The following is a 19,270-nucleotide window of genomic DNA, read 5'->3' as shown; positions in this document are numbered from 1 at the left end:
CCCCCCCCCCACCCCCCTCCGCTCCATTGCCCTTTGCCTGCAGTGAAGAACCTGAACAGCAGCATCTATTGCATTACCAGTGGCTCTAAACGGAGCTCATAAGATTACATCAAATCTTCCACGGCCAGAGGGCTGGACTGTGAGGGATGGTAACTGGCTTATCCAGGTAGCCTCAGGGGTAAACCTCTACATTAACCTGTTGTTGTCGTGATAGTTTATGCTGGATCTTCAGACACCTTAAAGCAGATAATAAATGAGCGATCAACCTTTGAGTGCAGACAGTGAGATGGACCCTAAAATGTGTGTGTAAGCCCTTTGGCTTTCTTTGAACGGCATCAGTAAATGTTTGATTCTCTACAGAGGAAACTATTATGTCCTTTTTTTTTTTTTTTTGTTCCTGCTTTCTGCAAATGATTTCTAAGCAATTTTATTGCTACATATGCTTTGTGTAGTCACAGTCCTTTTAACAGATACTCCAAAGGCTTGTAGCACACTTGTCTTGGACATCAAAATGATATACCTACACAGCCTACAAATTGAATAGAATACGTGATTGTATTTAGAGTCGCATCTATTGAGACTTTGTTGTTGCAGTTGCTGGGATTCATTTGGGTTTTGTCTTTTACTTCCTCATGTTTTCTCAGGATTACAGTTTGTTGTTAGAAGTCTGTAGCTCTAATCCCATATTTTGGATTGGTTAGGTGATGCCAGCACCAACCACATTATGCCAATATGCTCAAACAGCAAATCAAAATAAATGTCAACAACAACTAAAGAAAATGCTTTGTGAACCCTGACTTTCCATGATTTAATAACCCAGGTTAAATCTAAGTAATTTTAGTAGATTAAACTCATAACCATGTTTTATTATTTTTTATATATATATTAGATATTCTATAAATATATAATAAATGTTACATTTTAATTTTTAAATAATGCCGTTGATGGTGCTTAATGAAAGTAAACCAGGAAAATACAGAATACATCACTTCTAATCTCTATTTACTATCGAAATAATGCTCAGTATTTTAGTAGAGAATAAAAAGTTGACTTTAACTTTGATTTAAAAAAAACTCTATAAAATTTGTTTTCTAGTATTTCTGTCCAGGGGATGTGGCATATGAAAGAATAACTTTTTTTATTCACCTCATTAATGGTTAAAAGTAGATATTCAATAACAACAATATGCAACCTGAAAGATGAGGACAAACACAAGAACCACAAGTTTGCTTTCATTGTATGGATGTTTCAGTAATATAATATCTAGTTCATTACCCTTATGAACACTCACACACATATATTAATGACACCTGTAGCTCTTGTGTCATCCCACAGGGATTACCTGGTGCCTCCTTAACCTCAATAACTTGCCACAGTCACTAATGTTTCAACAGGAGAGCTTCCTGGTGCGTCACCAGCGACACTTCCACACAAACACTTTCCTCTCCTGGCCCCGAATGCCTTGTGATCCATAATCCCACTTTTTCTTATTGCTCAGCAGTGTTGCTAGGGAGCAAGACTAATCTCAAGCCTCAACTCCTGCCAAGCCTGGTATGTTTGTAAATTTGTGCTGCTTAGTCCAGCCAAGCGGCGAGATTATCACCTGTAAGGAGAAAGTAGCACAGGTGAAGGTTGGGACACTGAAAAGGAGAAGTCCAGCAGCACATCCCAGTGTGGGTTTACACGATCTCATGACCTCTGTGTTGATTCCCAGCAGGCAGAACAATGACGGGGCCTTTTCCTGTCAGCTCAGTATGTAGCTGCTTAGCCACAAGCCACATGGATTGAGCGAGGGGGGGAAAGGGGTATTATTATGAGGGTGGTGATGTCAGTATTGTTCAAACTAATCTATTTATGCCCCCCCTCTTTAAAAATATGCTGAATCAACAATTTCACACTTGATTAAGATGGTAGCTTGAAGTGATGTGGCTGTCTGCCACACTTAGAACAGCCGTATCTATAATTTCTTGGTGCTTGTGTTGGTAAATGTGGCTCGATGCACTGGAATAACTTCATCAGATGCCCTGCAGTTTTACAGTTCAGAAATGACTGCCTGCATTTATTATGGTGATTGTATTTCACGTCAGTCTAGTCATTACCAGGCTTAGTATCATTAGAGACAAATTTGGAAACTGTTTCTTTGTGCACCATAATCATGTTTTTCTGGGAAAATGTTATCCAATCGTACACTGTATACAAAAGATGGACACACTGGCTTCCGTTTTCCAAGCATGAAAATGGAAGCAGGAAGTGTCTTAACACTGCATGCTTACTTGTGCCAGCAATGCCATAATGCAAACCTGCTTTTCATGTGTTCTTAGTAAAGCTTCTTTATATAGAGCTCACAAAGCGCTGTACAACAATTAAAGCAATTAAACCATGTTCTGATTTTATGACCTGTCTTGATGATTTTATGATCTCAGTCTAGTTTTAGCTCTGGTTGAATAGAATAGAATCATTTTGTTGTATTTCGGCCCCAATTGGAGTCAAAAAAGGAGAGTAAAGCTTGGCGCGTCTCCGTTGCGATGTAAAAATTTGCGGTTTCAAAATGCCAACGGTGTAGAAGCTCAGTTCAAGGTTTGCTTTGTGACTTACCTAGTGGTTTAGACTCACTAACTGAATAGTATATAGTTATTAGATTCAGCCATACTTTCATCTTGGAGGTGAGGTACTGATCCAGTCAAAAAATAATAATTTTTATACACTAACAGCTGAGATTGAGGACAGAGAAGTTTTGACTTGAGATTTTCAGAATAGTTTCCAGTAGAGAAACATGCCAGTTCTCTGTGACTGAGCACTTCCTGCTGTGTGACGGTTTGGTATGCTGCAGTCACAATGCTGCTCGCTGCACAGCCGTCACAAGGAGTGCATTGAAAGTCGAGAAGAGGAAGCGAGAAAAACAACCTGTGCCTTGAAGAATGATATGACACATCACTGTGATATCTGGTCTGATTTTCTTCTCCGTCTCTTTCTCCCTGTCTTTTTGACCAGGAAACACTCACACAGCTGACAGGCCAAACCAGCAAGCTATTGGGATAAGAGGAATTTGTGCTTTTATGGGAGCATAGAGGCCCAATTTGGGGAAAACAAAAAAAACAAACTGTGCTGCATTCTCAGTTCCTGCTTGGCTTATGCCCAACTGTATATGGAGGCAAAATAGAGCAGAGCAGAGGGTTAGGCGGATCAACAAACCAGTTTTGTTTTTTTCAACACTGTTCATTTGCTGAGTGTGATTTGCTGCGATGGGTGAGGTTGTGTCAGCTGTATTCTGCTGCCGAGGGTAACAACCTGTACTGAGCAGGTGAAACTGGCCTTGTAAGCTGTCGCCACTTAAGGGTTGTTTGTCTGGTGGGTTCTTGTGCGTTTGCTTTATCCGCATTTGTTAGCTCGCTTGTACCCGTTCATTGTGTCATTACCTCCCGGGTTAACCTGATTTGCAACAGTACAAAAGAAAAAGAAGCTGAGATGTTAGTCACTGCCTGCATCTTTGTAGCATGTGTAACTAAGAGTTTAAAGGAGAAGAAGTTGGTGCTCTAATCTTCCTCTTTCAGTTTAATGCAATACTGCACATTTTTGCACAGTTTAAAACAGTGATACGTGTGGCCCGTGTTGATGCATGGTTAAATTCAGCGCAGTACAGGAAGTTCTTTCAACATGCAAACACGCAGGATGAGACATTTGAGGGTGTAGCTGCTCGCTAGCTAGGAGGAATGTTCTGTTCATGGCAAGACAGGGCAACACCTGCAGATTAATAAATAATTGTCGCTGACCAGAAAGAGCTTTCTGCTGTGTTGCCTCATTATTTGACAGTAAGTAGTGTCACTTCTTCTAATTTTGTTAGAAGTTTAGAGTTGCTTTGAGATTCGCCTCAAAGGGCAAAGTGCATGAAAGCTGGTCTTTGTGTTTCCGTTGCAGGTCTCTGCCTTCTTGCTTTCTATGTGTGATAAATCAACTGCTTCAAGTCGATAAAGCACTGTATGACTGCGACTGTGGTTTGCACTATATGACTGCGACTGTGGTTTGCACTGTACGTGAGGCTTCAGTGGTCGATAAGAGTAGAAAAGTGCTATCAGTTTGAGGACTGCAGGTTCTGTTCTCATCTTGTTGTGCTTGCAGAACAGACCTCACGCAAGTGTTACACAGTACCATCATCCAGCTGCATGTGTTGAACAGCACTGTGCAGGCTTTGCCCAGCATTTGTGCACCAGATGTTATAAATTGCATAACTAGAGCAGGTTTGTTGTCCAAGGTCTCATTGTGTTACTGTGCTGTTGCCTGCTCAGAATCACTGGCAATTAGCAGTAAGAGTGGTTGTGAGAGCACAGCTGGGTGTAAACGGCCACGCGCGCATTGCTGTTTTTTACTTGTTGAGCCGGAGAGACTAGGACAGCATGGAGCTCAGATAACCATCAGCTTCTTAGACCACCAACCTCTGCTGTATGTCATCGCTGCAACATCAGGGAAACTGGCTGGTCCGCCAAGTAGACTGCGAGGGTTAGAGTGTCACGTGTCTTGGCTCGTGTCTGTCAGGGTGTGTGCATATGTGCAAGTCTGTGTTGGGGTGTTGAATAAACAAAGGGGCTTTGGAAGTGGCTGGGCTCTTGTCAAAATAATGTGAAAGTTGCCCGCAAGGCACAAAACTGACTCATCTTTGGTTTATTTCAATATAGCTGACCTGTTGCCAGCCTCCTGTTAATGAAGAAAATAGTGCACACGAGCTCTGTGGATTGTTCCTCTTGTCACTCTGTTTGAACAGGGAAGTTGCTCTGAAGTGAAAGTTTTTGCAGAGCAGATGCCATTACTTTGTCTTTCAGCATGTGAACTATTAAAGCAGTAGAATAGGCTGTTTCTTCCTACATGACCTGCAGCTTTAGAGTGCTGCGCCCAGGTCAAAGTTTGTTATCCCTCAGGATAATGAATCCCAGCAGCTGGAAGTCTTAAACAGCCCGTCGCTACTTCGCTTCGTAGCAAGAGTGAAAAGGAGAAGCAGTCTGTGGTGCGAACCTCTGTCGGTCAAAGTGTATTACTCTACTTTCCTGTCATCTAACCCTTCCTCTCTCTTCTGTCAATGTTTCCTGCTGCAATTAGCACACCATGGCAGAGCACGAGCCCACACCAGAGGAGCTGGCAGCGATCGCAGCAGCCAATGATGAGAGCGACTCTTCTGTCAACTACAAACCCCCCGCCCAGAAGAGCTTGAAGGAGATCCAGGAGCTGGACCAAGATGACGAGAGCCTGCGCAAGTACAAGGAGGCGCTGCTGGGAAACGCGGCTGCTGTAGTCGTTGGTGTGTTGATGTTAATTAACATACGTCAATAAGCTTAAATACGCGTTGATTTCAAGAAGAGTTGGAGTGTTTTTTCTTGTGGATTTAGCTTGTGCCTTTTTTAAATTTATGATTAAAACCTGTGTAGTGACGACATGACAAAAGTATGTTAAAGTCATTCTTTAATAAACCTGCCAATGTTGTTGCTCAACATGTTTGTCCTACCAATAGCACGGCGTATCACAAGGCCAGGAATTTGTTGTGGAAACAGTTAGAATATTGAAAACTGAGCTGATGAGTCAGAAACTAGTCATTAACAGCTCAGACAGACTCTTTCCTCTATTTTTGCCATTGAGTTATATTCTCAGCAAAGAAATCTGTTTAAAAATATACAGATTTACTGTCATACAGCATGCTGGTACTGTTGATCTGAAATCTTTGTTAGTTAAAAGGCTTTAAATGACTAATTTTAGCACAGTATTCATGAAAGTAGAGCAACTCCACGTGTGCAAAGTAAAGCAAATCCTTTCCGGATTACAATTTCAGTTCAAGAGTTTGAAAAGCAGAGATTGTTATGGCGTTTCTAACTCGCCAGATACGAGCGTTTAATGTTTTAGACAAATTTCACTGAAATTAAATGCAACGTAGAGTGAGTGTTCGAGTAGTTATATACACACAAATGGATGTGTGTGTACGTAACACCTCCCCTGAGCATTTTTCTGTTGTTTTATTCAAACTAATGAGATTTTCTATCTCCTGCTATACTGTGACGATGTTTTTTAATTGCGTGACTTCTTCTTCTTGTCTTAGATCCCACTGTCCCCAACGTCCAGGTGACGAAGATGGTTCTGGTGTGCGATACGGCTCCAAACAATCTGGTCCTCGATCTGACTGGTAAGTAGAGCAGGCGTGTCCGTGCCGATTTTAGTTTAGAAACTAGAAATCTAAAATAAGTGAGCAGAAGTGAGGCTGGCATACAAGTCTCATTGTTGTGTTAATGGAAAGGTGTGTGTGTGTGTGTGTGTGTGTGTGTGGGGGGTGGGGGTCATAGGCCTGCTGGGTCATTAGTTCACTAATCGGTGTCAACTTGATTCCTATGTGTCCGCGTTAATGAGCCATTTCCTGAAACTTCAGCCCCCTCCAGCAGAGCAGAGGCTCACTTGTGACATTGTTCCCCCTGGTGGTCATTATTCTTACTACAGGGTGTTGAAATCCCAAAATCCACGGGAACTGTTTGTTTATCAGCCTGCTGTGTAATTTTTTTTAATTTAATTTAATTTTTTGTCAAAGTGGAAAGAATCTGACTCTTCTGTCCCTGCTGTGTTGCTTTCTGCCAGGGGACCTGGAAGGCTTCAGGAAGAACCCGTTTCCGATGAAGGAGGGAGTTGAGTACAGAATAAAGATCTGCTTCAAGGTGAGAGTCTGGTGTTTGTCACACTCGCCACTGCGCTCTGTTTACGTCGCAGTGTTCTTGTTACATCACTGCTGGAGATGTAACTGCAGTCTGCAGAGCACTATCATTATCGTCAGAGGCTTTTCAGAGGAATTTAACTCTTGTTGCCTTCTGCAGGTCAACAAAGAGATCGTGTCAGGCCTGAAGTACATGCAGCAAACTTTCAGGAAAGGAGTTAAAGGTGAGCCTGCTCAAATCATCTCACTCTGCTGTTTTTTTTGTTTTTTTTTATAAAGCTGTACTGATTTTCCTAAACCTTGCCTCTCATACATGGTCACCATACAGTAATTATTAAAAAACAATGAAACTAAAACTATAACCATTTCCATATGATAAAAATCCATGCTGGAGCTAAACTGACTTAAAAACAAAAGGCAAAACAAAATAAAAACTAGTGAGTCTGCCTCTTGATCCTAAAGTTCTCCTTTTTCTTTCCCTCTGTGATGTGCAGTTGACAAGTCTGATTACATGGTGGGCAGCTACGGCCCCAGACCAAGCGAGGAGTACGAGTTCCTCACCACAATGGAGGAAGCCCCAAAAGGGATGCTGGCCCGCGGCACCTACCATATCAAGTCCAAGTTCACCGATGACGACAAAAACGATCACCTGTCTTGGGAATGGAGCCTCGCTATCAAGAAGGATTGGAAGGACTGATTTTTTTTTTGATTTTTTTTCCCCCCTTCCCACACTCGCTCGCTGGTCCACCAATGTCTTCCTCTGCTTTGTTTCCGCTTTTCTTTTTTTCTTGCCATCATTCCCACCTCCCCCTGGATATTGGATTGTTTCAGTCTTTTGCTCTCTCCGTCCATCAGCTTGCTCACTCCTCTCCTGCGGTTCCATCTATTTTCCTTTTCTTCTAAATTCCAATCACTTCATCATTCCTCCCATAGCAACGCTGATTGATTTTTGTTTGCACCAGCCTTTATTACAAGAATGACATCTTAAAAAAAAACCGGAGAAAGTAAATGGTGTTCATTATCCAGATTTTTGGTTACAGTTTGTTTATAAAAAAGGAAAGAAGAAAAAAAAAAGCATCTGTTAACAAGCAAATTTGATTTCTATCACTTTTTTCCTTCCTTTCTTTTCTCTCTTTTTCACATTGTTTTGTATGATTACCACGATCTGCCTTGGAAAGAATTGTACAGGAAGCTAAAGTGCTGCGTGCACACGGTCGCTGTACGGTCACTGAGCAGTAATTGCTGGACACAAATCTTGGACACAGCCCGCCTAAAGCCTTTGAGCAGATTATTTGTAGTTGGGTCTTGTTAAATTATTTGGAATTCAGGCCACTTCTTTTTTCCAAATAGTCGAACAGCCAGCAAATTCTGCTGAGAGAAGAGGGAAAGCAGTTACCTCTAACCCCCTTGCATTCCCTCGCTTTAGCTGTGGCTGTTTGTTCTTTTTTTAATTTTTTTCCTGATCAGGGTATTTTGGCAGGTTTTGTTTTGTTTTTTAGCAGCCATGTGGCCTTAACAAGTAAATAAAAAAAAATAGACAGCCTAGTTGAGCCAGTTGCCTTCTTACTATTAAATATTATATTTGCCAGACCATCGTGTGAGCCTGTTTTAACAGATTTTGTATTACATTGACAGGGAATCAGGACTGAGGACATGCTAGTCTCCTTGTTTCAGGGTGTCAATCATATCAGCTTTATTCGCCAACACCTTCATTTCAGTACTTTGTAGGTTTCTTCAAATCTAATAAATGAACTCTAAATCTAAGAGTCCGGGTTGTACTAATGGCTTTATATCACCCAGTCTCCTCTTATGTTCCCGAGGACATCAATTCTAGCGCGTTACCTCAGTTCCCTATTGAACCGAACACCGCAGAAAACTGTTAAACCGCTCACCTCGTATTGCTCAAGTTAAAGATTACCACTGCTGACTGTGCCTCCAGACTCTCCCGACCGGCCACGCGCCGCCTCTGCTGACTCGGCAGAGCTCAGAATCGTCTATAATTGACTTATGAACCAGAATAGAGACGCGAGTCCTTTAACCAGACACTGATGGTTAACACATCCTGCCATATGAAAGTGTTTTTCCTTTTTTTTTTTTTTTTTTTTTTAAATACACTCCATAAGTATCCGAGTGAAGCCCGTCAAGCTTCGTTCAGCTCTCGTGCCGTGGACTGATGTTTTTCCTCTGTGGGTTGAGTGAGACTCGATGTGTGCTATTTGTATTACCCTACAGTTTACTGATCTGTGTTCACATTAAAGTGTTCAGACTGGGTGTGTGTGTGTGTGTTGTGTTTTATTCAGGGTTATTACCAAACAAACTTCCTTCATGAGCACTTTTGCAACTATTAGCAAAACAAAGAAGCACTCAGAGCTCAAACCTCTGCCAAGAAACTCGCTCTCTGGGCAGTATTTACTTGAAAGGTAATAGTGCTGCATTTTGTATATATTCACTTTGTTGTCTTTGTTCTTTGTAAATGTACTTTAAGAGGTTTGTAGTGCAGTAAAAACAAGTGCCTAGGGCAGGCTTTTGTAATTACTGACATCATCCTGAGAATAATTACTGATTATTTATGTGGATTCATTATTTGTCTTGACAGTACTTTCTTTAAAAATCTAACAGATGTTAGGCTCAAGCTGAAAGAGAGGCAGATGTAAAATGCCAAAGTGAGGTCATAGGTCAAACGAGACATATTTGTATACAAATTGTGTTATTTAGACTCCCTGTTTACCAGTATCATTCCTAAATGTTAGCAGTACAGTGGGGCAAAAAAGTATTTAGTCAGCCACCGATTGTGCAAGTTCCCCCACCTAAAATGATGACAGAGGTCAGTAATTTGCACCAGAGGTACACTTCAACTGTGAGAGACAGAATGTGAAAAAAAATTCCATGAATCCACATGGTAGGATTTGTAAAGAATTTATTCGTAAATCAGGGTGGAAAATAAGTATTTGGTCACCTCAAACATGGAAAATCTCTGGCTCTCACAGACCTGTAACGTCTTCTGTAAGAAGCTTTTCTGTCCCCCACTTGTTACCTGTATGAATGGCACCTGTTTGAACTCATCATCTGTATAAAAGACACCTGTCCACAGCCTCAAACAGTCAGACTCCAAACTCCGCCATGGCCAAGACCAGAGAGCTTTCGAAGGACACCAGGAAAAGTATTGTAGACCTGCACCAGACTGGGAAGAGTGAATCTACAATAGGCAAGCAGCTTGGTGTGAAAAAATCAACTGTGGGAGCAATCATCAGAAAATGGAAGACATACAAGACCACTGATAATCTCCCTCGATCTGGGGCTCCACGCAAGATCTCATCCCGTGGGGTCAAAATGATCATGAGAACGGTGAGCAAAGATCCCAGAACCACACGGGGGGACCTGGTGAATGACCTGCAGAGAGCTGGGACCAAAGTAACAAAGGTCACCATCAGTAACACACTACAACGGCAGGGAATCAAATCCCGCAGTGCCAGACGTGTTCCGCTGCTGAAGCCAGTGCATGTCCAGGCCCGTCTGAAGTTTGCCAGAGAGCACATGGATGACACAGCAGAGGATTGGGAGAATGTCATGTGGTCGACATGAGGGCGACAGCCCCAAAACATCACTGCTCTTGAGAAGATCTGCATGGAGGAATGGGCCAAAATACCAGCTACTGTGTGTGCAAACCTGGTAAAGACCTATAGTAAATGTTTGACCTCCGTTATTGCCAACAAAGGTTATGTTACAAGGTACTGAGTTGTATTTTTGTTATTGACCAAATACTTATTTTCCACCCTGATTTACGAATAAATTCTTTACAAATCCTACCATGTGGATTCATGGATTTATTTTATTTTTTTCACATTCTGTCTCTCACAGTTGAAGTGTACCTCTGGTGCAAATTACTGACCTCTGTCATCATTTTAGGTGGGGGAACTTGCACAATCGGTGGCTGACTAAATACTTTTTTGCCCCACTGTACAAACAAAGGCAGCAGAGTTTTAAGCAGGGTTTCTTAACATGTCTTATTTTTAAAAGTTTGACCTCGAAGAAGAGGTCAGAGGTCCAAAGTACCATGATATTTACAATCCTCATATATCATTGGGGATATGTTGTCGATGCAAATAATGGCAGTAAGAAAAAAATCAGCTAATAGTATTATCACTTTGACTTTTGGATCATCTACTGCCCTTGAAGGAGAGGTCAGAGGTCAAATGTGACACGTTAGAAATCTTTACAGGCTACTTTGTACATGTTAAGAATCGTAGTTTCTAAGTTACAAGGCTTTTTGTTGATTTTTAATAAATCATAAAGTTGAGCTTGATGGATCTGTTTTATCAGAATTCATTCAAAACTTTCCGAGCTGTTGCATTTACAGACAGACTGGCAGCACACATGCAAGCAGTAACAAAAACATGTATTTAAACCACCTTGGCAGAGGTTTAAACAAAAACAAAAAAGGAGAACATGGTTGATGCAGTAGTTATTTTAATCAACAGGAAACATTAAAACAGCCTATTACAGGAACAAGTTGGATCATGTGACAGCACAGTGTGGAAATGATGAAATAAATCCCTGAAAAAGATGCAGAAGCATCGCTGCCTGTTCAGGAGGTACACTTTTGTGCTATCCGGTGAGTTCAAAAAGCTTTAAGCTCGTTGAGCCATTCAAAAGCTTGCGATTCCTGTTTCTCAAAGACAGATTTAGCTTTTTTTGTGTTATCAGCCAGATGCATGCTGTAAATGCTGCAAGTTTTAAAGCTTCTGAAAGTTGGCCTGTTATTTGGCTTCAGTGTTTATCATAAATGCAAAATAAACGGAGTCATTTCTGCATCAGTTACAAACGACGTCACAACAAAACCCTCCGTTCAGATAGTTTGTCAGTTACAGTCAGGAGAAGCATTTCATCCCTTTGGCAGTTTCATGTGAAACAGGATACAGCAGTGAAGGGTGTCCAAACGGTTAAATGAGAAGCCTTTAAACAGTTTGGTAAACTGAGATGTTTGTAGTATCTCATCTGTGCCTCACTTGTTAGTCTTTCTGCTCTTCCTCGTGTTCATGTCGCTCTTTGTCTTCTGCAGTCGGGAGAAGATCTCCTTGAACAGCGCCTTGTACTCTGGCGTGTTCTGGCTCAGCCGTTTGTCCACCTGCTCCACCTGCCTGCTGATCCCCTCCAGGGCTTCAGGGGTGGAGGGAGTCTGAGGGGGTGTAGGAGGGGCGGCGGCGATCACGACGTCTCCGGAGGTGGAAGGCCCCGCGGCGGCCATGTTGTACTCCTTCATGGAGGGATCCCTGGAGACGGGGCGCGAGGTCTGCACCCCTGCGTGGCACAGGCTCTCTTCGTGACGCCTGCACTTCCCCAGCAGCTCCTCGTACTTCTCCAGCAGCGCGTGGTACTGTTCATCCACCTCCCGCAGGATGGACATGCCCCGTTTGCGCACGCCGTTGGCGTGGAGGGCGTAGCTCCCCTGCCGTCTACCTGTTGCGTCACGAGCTGAGATGGCGTTCAGGGCTGTGTCGCTGCAGCTTTTTCTCACCGGTCCTCCTTGCTGCCCAGCCTCTCCAGCACCTCCCTCGCCTCCATCCTCCTGCCCTGGGCTCTCCTCTGGAGTGTCAGTCTCAGGGCCGTTATTGAGCAGATTCTCTAGGCCGTCTTCCATGTCACCAATCAGACACACCCTGGACTTCCTGAGCTGCTGCATCTCCTGGAGCTCAGCTTCCAACTCCTGAACCCGCAGCTGGCATCCTTCTGCTCCTAGGAGACGCTGCTCCAGGCGCTCAAACTCCTGCAGCACAGCAGCACACTCCCTCTCTGCACCCTCCCGCTTGGACCGCTCTGCAGCCATGGCCGAGTGCAGCGACGACACGATGTCTCTCAGACGGTCGTTCTCCTCATCCAGCGGCTGTCGCTCGGCCAGGTCCACGCTACCCGGATTGGCCAGCAGGAAACCATCCTCATACCTTACAGGAAAAAACACTCAGTGAGCTGCGTTTGTGGCCAATCTCATTCAAATTTCATGTACAAACACTGCACAGTCACACTATAAATACAGTCCAGTGATAAAGCATTCAAGTCCTTCTGGTTTTTTTGTTTTACATCAAACTCATTTTAATACTAGACCAAGATAACCCGAACAAATACAGAATTCAGTTTTTAGATGATGACTTCATCATTTATAAGGAAACAGCTACTGAAGCCTATCTGGCACTGTGTGGAAAAGTAACTGCCTCTCTTGTTAAGTCAGGAATTAACTGTGATTAACAACATTTTTTGGAAAGAAAAAAAGTTCGGTTTCACTCGCCACACCAAGGCCTCGCTGGGTTGGTTATCTAGCAGGACGATGACCTGAAGCACACCAACAAGTCCACTTCTGAATGGCTAAGAAACAAGCAGTGAAAGTTTTGGAGCCAAGCCTGGACTTCAATCAGATTTATATGCTTAAACAGGCCGCTTACGCTAAAAAACCTCTAATGTGGCTGAATTTTTAAAAAAAAAAAGGAAAAGTGTTGTCCAAATTCCTTCACAAAGATGTGAAAGACTCATTGACAATGACTGATTATTAGCTTTAAGGAACAATTACTTTTTCACACAGGGCCGTGTAGGTTTGGATACCTTTTTCGCTTAATAAATGAAATAAATGAAATCATGATTTAAACACTATGTTTTGCATTTACTCAGGTTATGTTTGTCTAGTATTTGTTTGATGATCTGGAAAAAAGTGCGACAAATATGCAAAAAAACTAAGAAATGAAATACTTTTTTTGCATACAAAGGACATGTTACAGTTACTGTTAGCTCTATGTTACAGACAGACGCTCAGTGACCTCGGAGCAGTGCAGAGCTCCTTGAGGCAGGGGAAAGAGTGGATGGTCTTGCGACGCTCCTTCTTCTCCCTGCGGACTCTCAGCTCCTCCAAAGTTCGCAGCTCCTCAACCCGAGCTGTGAGACTGTCCACCTGGCTCTGTAGGGTCTCCATGGTGCTGGTTAACCTGCAGGCATGCACACACACAGATCACTGATTTTTTCCATTTTGATTACACCATACCTTTATCTCAATGCTGGAATGACTCAGCATTACAAACCAACATAACATAATTTAATCCCTGATTATTTAAATCCGATTATTTTAAAACCAGCTGCTCAGGTGGAGGGAGTGGTCTGTCAGCGCAGCAAGGCTCACATTCTTCAGCTGATTACGAAGTGACTGTTACATCAGGCTCGCTGCTTTTCCCACAGAGGCCAAGCACGTATAGTGAAAGCGTGGGCTCAAAGCAGCTGTGGGTCACCTGTCTATTTTCTGCTGCGACGCCTTGCTCTCCAGCACCAGCTTCTCATTGGTGATTTCCAGCTCTCTGGCCGTCACATCCAGCTGTTCGTACACCTTTGCGTGCTGCTCGTTCATCTCCCGCAACATTTCCAGCTGCTTGGACAGGTACTGCAAGAGACGCATGTTTGCAATTAAAATGAGAGGATCTTAATGGTTTACATCTGGAGAACAGACTGGTCCTGGGAGCACAGGGTAGAAGTACTTTAAAGAATGCAAACTAACCCAAATACACACGTTTATACAATTACAGTTCACACTGGTTCATATGGGTTAAAAGTTCATCTCGTGGGTAGTGTCAGTCAAAACTGTGAGACATCTAAGCCAGAACACTGGAAAATCTACATCTAATAATCTAACTTAAAGGCTTACAGAGAATGGTCAGAACAAAGAGCGGCAGTTCTCTGGGAGAAAATGCCTTGTTGATGTCAGAGGTCAGAGGTGAATGGCCATAGAGCTTCAAGCTGATAGAAAGTCCACAGCAACTTATTAAAACCAAGGTAAGCAGAAGAGCATCTCTGAACACTGCAGCAGCAGAAGAGCACACCAGCTGTCACTCCTGCCAACTAAGAACAAGAAATTGAGGCTACAAATTACACAAGGTCACAAAATTGCACTAATAAGTTCCCACTGAGTATAGTTTAAACACCACAGACACCAGAGTATTGTTGTTGCCCATGCCTGTCCCTTTATGACCACAGTGTATCCACCTTCTGCAGGACAGCACACCATGTCACAAAACTAATCATTTCAAACTGGTTTCTTGAACATGACAATGAGTTCAGTGTCCTTAAATGGGCTCCACAGTCACCTCACTTTGATACATTTGCAAAGCCAACAGCATTGTGGAGGACCCCACACACCCCACACACACTCTTCACCCTGCTGCCTTCGGGCAAGAGATACCGGAGTAATCAGGCCCTCGCTGCTAGACTGCGAAACAGTTTCTTATCCCGAGCTGTCAGACTCCCGAACACTCAGTGACTGGATTAACACACACACACACACACACCCTCATCCTCATATACCAAGTGGCTTTTTGCACAATGCTCAGTCTTTTGCACATTTCTATTGCCCTGTTGTGCATGCACTGTGTTGTGTCTGTATCGTTCTGTTCAGGTTGGTGTTGCACTGTCTTTGTTTTGTTTTTTTGCATTTTTTGCACATTGCACTTTATGCAGCGCTGTGTAGATTGCCTGTTATATGTCATATGTAGCACCATGGCCTCGGAGGAACGTTTCACTGTGTACTGTATCACTGCACATGGTTGCAATAACAATAGAGCCACTTGACTTGACTTGAAATTTGTACCACAAAAAATTAGGACAGCGCAGAAGGAAAATGGGGTCCAACTCAGTACTAGTAAGGTGTCCCTAATATAGTGGCTAACGAGTTTATATACAGGTTTCGCCAAAATTCGATACGTTGACTTTGTGTGTCTATCTCTAAGACTGAGAATACATTTTCAGAGGCTCTCATCAGGTGTTTACTTTACCCTCGGCGAGCCTCGTCGCTAACACCACATGCAGATTTTGAGCTGTGAAGAGGCTGACGCATTCTGCACGTGTTTTTTTCTTCTCACACACTCGTGCTGCTTTCTGCCATTTCTTCCCCTCACTTTACACCATAACTGAGTAGAAAAGGAACACAGACAGGCAGCAGCCCAGGGGTAGCACACCTCAATCTCTTGCACTTGCTCCTCGTTGTTGATGTACATCTGCTGCAGAGAGTCCTCCAGCTCTTTGTTGCGTTCCAGGAGGGTCTTGCCGAGCTCCGCTGCCAAATGCAGGTCTGACGAGAGATGGGAGAGAAGGACAGACATAAGCAGAGTTCGCTCTCAGGGCTTTACGGCTAAAACCAGTTGTTCAGGCTTGTTTGTGGATGACTTAATGAAAACCAAGATAAAGAGAACAGGCACCAAATATTACCGTGCATTTATTTTAAAGATCACAATAGTTGTCTTGCAGATTGGTTTCTCTTCACATCATGCTGATAAAAGCCTGCAGTTGTGCGCACAGCAGGAGCCTGAGCTCTGACAACACCTTAACAGTTGCTGATATTTTCTGACACAGCGTGAAGCATCCATTATTCATCCTCCTCTGGTGGATAAAAACAAGCTGGACTGAAGAGGAGGAGAATCCTGCTGGCTCTGTATACTTGAAGCTCATAACAAACATGGGGGAGTGGAGGGACGGGAGGAGACAGAGAGGCACTGACATCCATTACTGAGCAGTGAATGGAGTGTTTTTTCAACCCAACGCAGAGGATAAAAACACAAGCCTGCATGCATGCAGTTCTGCAGGTGTAAAACCCAAAAGATTAGAGCCGATTGGGCTCATTTGCATGTAACACCTCTGCCTTATCTAACATATTTAACAAGCTCCATTTGTGCACGCTGTGCATCCTCTCTGTCGCCTAAAACGCAGCGAGGGGAGGCAAGGACATGCTTCAACAAGACAGAAGAGATAGCAAAACTCCAGCCTGAACCGGAGAGCGCTAATGAGCTGAGGAAGAGGCGTTGGAGGAGAGTTCGCACGGCACCTCACAGTCATGGCGCCGCTTCTGTCCCTGTGGCGGGCACGTGCCGAGAGTCTTCTGTTATATAACTTCTGAGTTCTGTGCAGGAGGCCTTGCTGAGAAAGTCATCCTCATCACAGGGACTGAACTCTAACTCCTCATGCAACAGGACCCCCTCACAGGTCAGATGAAGCTGCAGGACTAACCACACCATCTGCCAGGACTCATTTTCCATGTTTGCCTGATTCTAATAACCACACAGAGGTAGGGGGTGGGTAGGCGAGGGGGGTGGTGTCACCAAATAGTAGATCCGGCAGCAGAAAAGTTGCATAACACAGCATCATTTCTGGGGCAAAATGATGCCAGGCTCTAAAGTGCACGCAGTGTATTTGTGTGGCACAGTGAGAGCTTGACGGTAATTACGCTTCCAGTCTGACCCCGAAAAGCCTCAAATCTCTGATCTCCACTAAGGAGGCTTCGTCCGGGGCTCCCTAATCAGATCAGCCTGCGGGATGGGGACAGAGTGGGGTTGGGGGGGCTAATGACTTTAGTCTGTATGCTGAATGATGCTGAGATGAAATTCTGATGATGGACACACACACAGGGAGTCAAATCCACCTGCCTCTCCATGCACGCTGTACAATGACGCTACAAAGCTGCTTTAGCTCTATGGGTCAGCAGGTAATCAGGAGATGGGGTGATGCTGCTGCAGGAGGACGCAGGCTTTCCAGAGCACAGCTCCCCTCAGACGCACTCTCAGTGAAACTGCAGCCTTTTAAAGCCATTTTTCTGGCAGGGCTGGTCACACAGCAGCAAGGAGGAGCAACAATAAACAGTCTGAGCTGCCTTTGCTGCTCTTTGCTTCTTTCATTTTATTCAAAAATCTACAAAGTTCTGGGGATTTGTTGCACACACTGTGCTGACCTTTTTGTTAGGAACATACACTCAAAATAACGTCATGCAGCTCCACAGCAAGTGGGCTGATGGATTTGAGCGAGAAAAACAGCTTGAGATGAGAGGAAGACATTCAGTCAGTCTGACAGGAGGACTGCTGTCCGAACCACCGCTGACAGGATCGGAGTAATTGATGAGATGAAGGGCAGGCAGCTCCAACTCGTGCATGAGTTGCCTTTAAGAGGTGCAACCTCCTCCCGGTTTTCCACCCACCTCTAAATGCATGAACACCCGGGGGCCAGCGGTTGCTAATAGAAAAGGGGTGGGGTTGGGAGGAGTGGGCTCACCTTGCTCCAGGTCCCGCTGGTCGTACCACGGCTCCTCTTCCTCCGTGACAAACTCCTCCATCCTCCCCGCGCGAAGCATCGATGCTGCCGAACTTCCTCTTCTTCTCCTCCTCCGCCGGCGATGTGAGCTGCCGGTGGTACCGACTGCTCGCCCGGAAGTGACAACGAACAACAGCTCCCCCCCCCCAAATCACTCAGAGAGAGGAAACCTCGGCGGCGGGGACTTCGGTGCACCTGCTCCTTCTCCTTTTTCTTCTCGAAGCGTCCGCAGATATGAAGCACCCCGCATCCGAGCGGCCTCGACGTGAAGCAGGTTGGAGGAGGCTGACAGCGTCTCCTCGGTGTCTCATCAGGCTTTGATGTGCAGCCGCAGCAGCGGACGCAGACTGGCTGCCTGGCGGCAACCGAGTAACCGAGCGCTGCTGGTGCTGCGTTTATGTGCTGTGGGAGAAAAGTGCTGTTTGCAACGTTAGTCTTTTGAGATTCTTCTTCTACTGTTCCCTTAAAGAATTCAGTGCTGTTTTTACCTTATCAGTGAGGTTAATAGACTTTTTTAACAGACCATTTTACTGTGCAGTACTGCAAATATTGATATTGAGCCGATACCAATATCAGCGTTCGTATCAATACTATTGATATTTGGATTGATCCGGCCACTATCCAAAGCTTACAAAAGAGAGATCTGGCCAAAAGGGCCAGCGGAAATTGAAACAAGTAAAACATAATGGTACTATAAACACATTTTAAGTGGCCAAAAAGGGCCGGATTCTTTATAATGTAGGTAAATTAACACATAATCATGAAGATTAAAATATATACACACCCTTTTCGTAAATGATGTTGACTACTGTGTATTTACCAACATAAGCAATGACATTACTCATAAAAAGTGGGAGGCTCTTGAGTCCTACGTTAGCAGGAGTTCCTGAAAGCAGCACTACTAAAGATGACATCATCGTTTACTTGACAGCGTCCCCACCAGGGACGTCTCCTGTACAGTTAATAATAACAACAACAATAATAAGAGACGTCTCACACTGTTTGGTACTTTGTATTCGACACAGACTTTATTGTGAACAATCTGCAGCACAGATTGGCTCCACTGTGGCCACCAGGACTCCCCACAGCTGGGCCTCAGTGGCCATCTTTGCTTTTGGTTTCTTCCCGACTGTGGGGACTGATACAGTCGCCTTTTATATGCTTTCATCATTGGAAACCATGTTTTAGGAAATGAAAAGAAAAAGAAAAAGCCCTGCATCACAGATTCTCCCCCTGCTGAGAGACAGAATATTTTTAAATACAGGAAAATTCAAGCTGGACAGTTTCACAGTAGATTGCATGAATAAAAAAAAACAAAACTGGCTCCAGTATTTAAGACGAATAAACAAAAACATAAAATTTAAGAGCAAGTAAGATAGTCTGCCAGAAACAGAAGCATTAAAACATGTGTTTTGTGCATTTTATTCCCCCGTTGACTTACACGCGAACCCCCCCCCCCCCAGGGAATGAATCTCAATGACTTACTTTGAACTT

At 44.0% G+C, this 19,270-nt stretch overlaps 2 protein-coding genes across 3 annotated transcripts in view; one reads left to right on the top strand and one right to left on the bottom strand.

The window, feature by feature from the left end:
* The window catches only part of arhgdia (Rho GDP dissociation inhibitor (GDI) alpha), a 10,749-nt gene extending 2,991 nt beyond the window's left edge, over nucleotides 1–7,758 (top strand). The window contains exons 1-6 of one of the 2 annotated variants that reach the window (XM_005750087.2): nucleotides 3,659–3,809; nucleotides 5,089–5,287; nucleotides 6,077–6,160; nucleotides 6,604–6,680; nucleotides 6,837–6,900; nucleotides 7,171–7,758. In XM_005750087.2, coding sequence (XP_005750144.1) covers nucleotides 5,095–5,287; nucleotides 6,077–6,160; nucleotides 6,604–6,680; nucleotides 6,837–6,900; nucleotides 7,171–7,373 — 621 coding nt within the window. In that variant the 5' untranslated portion in view covers nucleotides 3,659–3,809; nucleotides 5,089–5,094 and the 3' untranslated portion in view covers nucleotides 7,374–7,758. Of the gene's footprint in view, nucleotides 1–3,658; nucleotides 3,810–5,088; nucleotides 5,288–6,076; nucleotides 6,161–6,603; nucleotides 6,681–6,836; nucleotides 6,901–7,170 lie in introns of those variants that run through there. The other variant, XM_005750086.1, reaches the window with a different exon arrangement.
* A 3,368-nt stretch (nucleotides 7,759–11,126) lies between these two features.
* Nucleotides 11,127–18,227, bottom strand: cdr2l (cerebellar degeneration-related protein 2-like). The gene is made up of 5 exons (XM_005750084.1): nucleotides 17,738–18,227; nucleotides 15,658–15,770; nucleotides 13,942–14,090; nucleotides 13,480–13,644; nucleotides 11,127–12,615 (listed from the first exon to the last, which is right to left on the bottom strand). Exons 1-5 carry the CDS (start codon nucleotides 17,814–17,816, stop codon nucleotides 11,679–11,681), a joined length of 1,443 nt encoding a protein of 480 aa, XP_005750141.1. The 5' UTR covers nucleotides 17,817–18,227; the 3' UTR covers nucleotides 11,127–11,678.
* Between the last annotated feature and the right edge of the window lie 1,043 nt (nucleotides 18,228–19,270).

This window comes from Pundamilia nyererei, unplaced genomic scaffold, assembly GCF_000239375.1.
Source record: "Pundamilia nyererei isolate P.nyererei 1_Seehausen unplaced genomic scaffold, PunNye1.0 scaffold00261, whole genome shotgun sequence".
Taxonomy (NCBI): Eukaryota; Metazoa; Chordata; class Actinopteri; order Cichliformes; family Cichlidae; genus Pundamilia; species Pundamilia nyererei.
Note: the sequence above shows the minus strand (reverse complement) of the source record. Positions and strands in the feature narration are given on the sequence as shown.

Coding starts and splice junctions, on each gene's coding strand:
- cdr2l (XM_005750084.1), bottom strand. CDS start 17,816: ATGCTTCGCGCGGGGAGGATGGAGGAGTTTGTCACGGAGGAAGAGGAG. Junction 14,091..15,657: donor AGCAAGTGCAAGAGATTGAG/GTGTGCTACCCC, acceptor CGTCTCTTGCAG/TACCTGTCCAAGCAGCTGGA. Junction 12,616..13,479: donor GAGCTCTGCACTGCTCCGAG/GTCACTGAGCGT, acceptor TTTTCCTGTAAG/GTATGAGGATGGTTTCCTGC.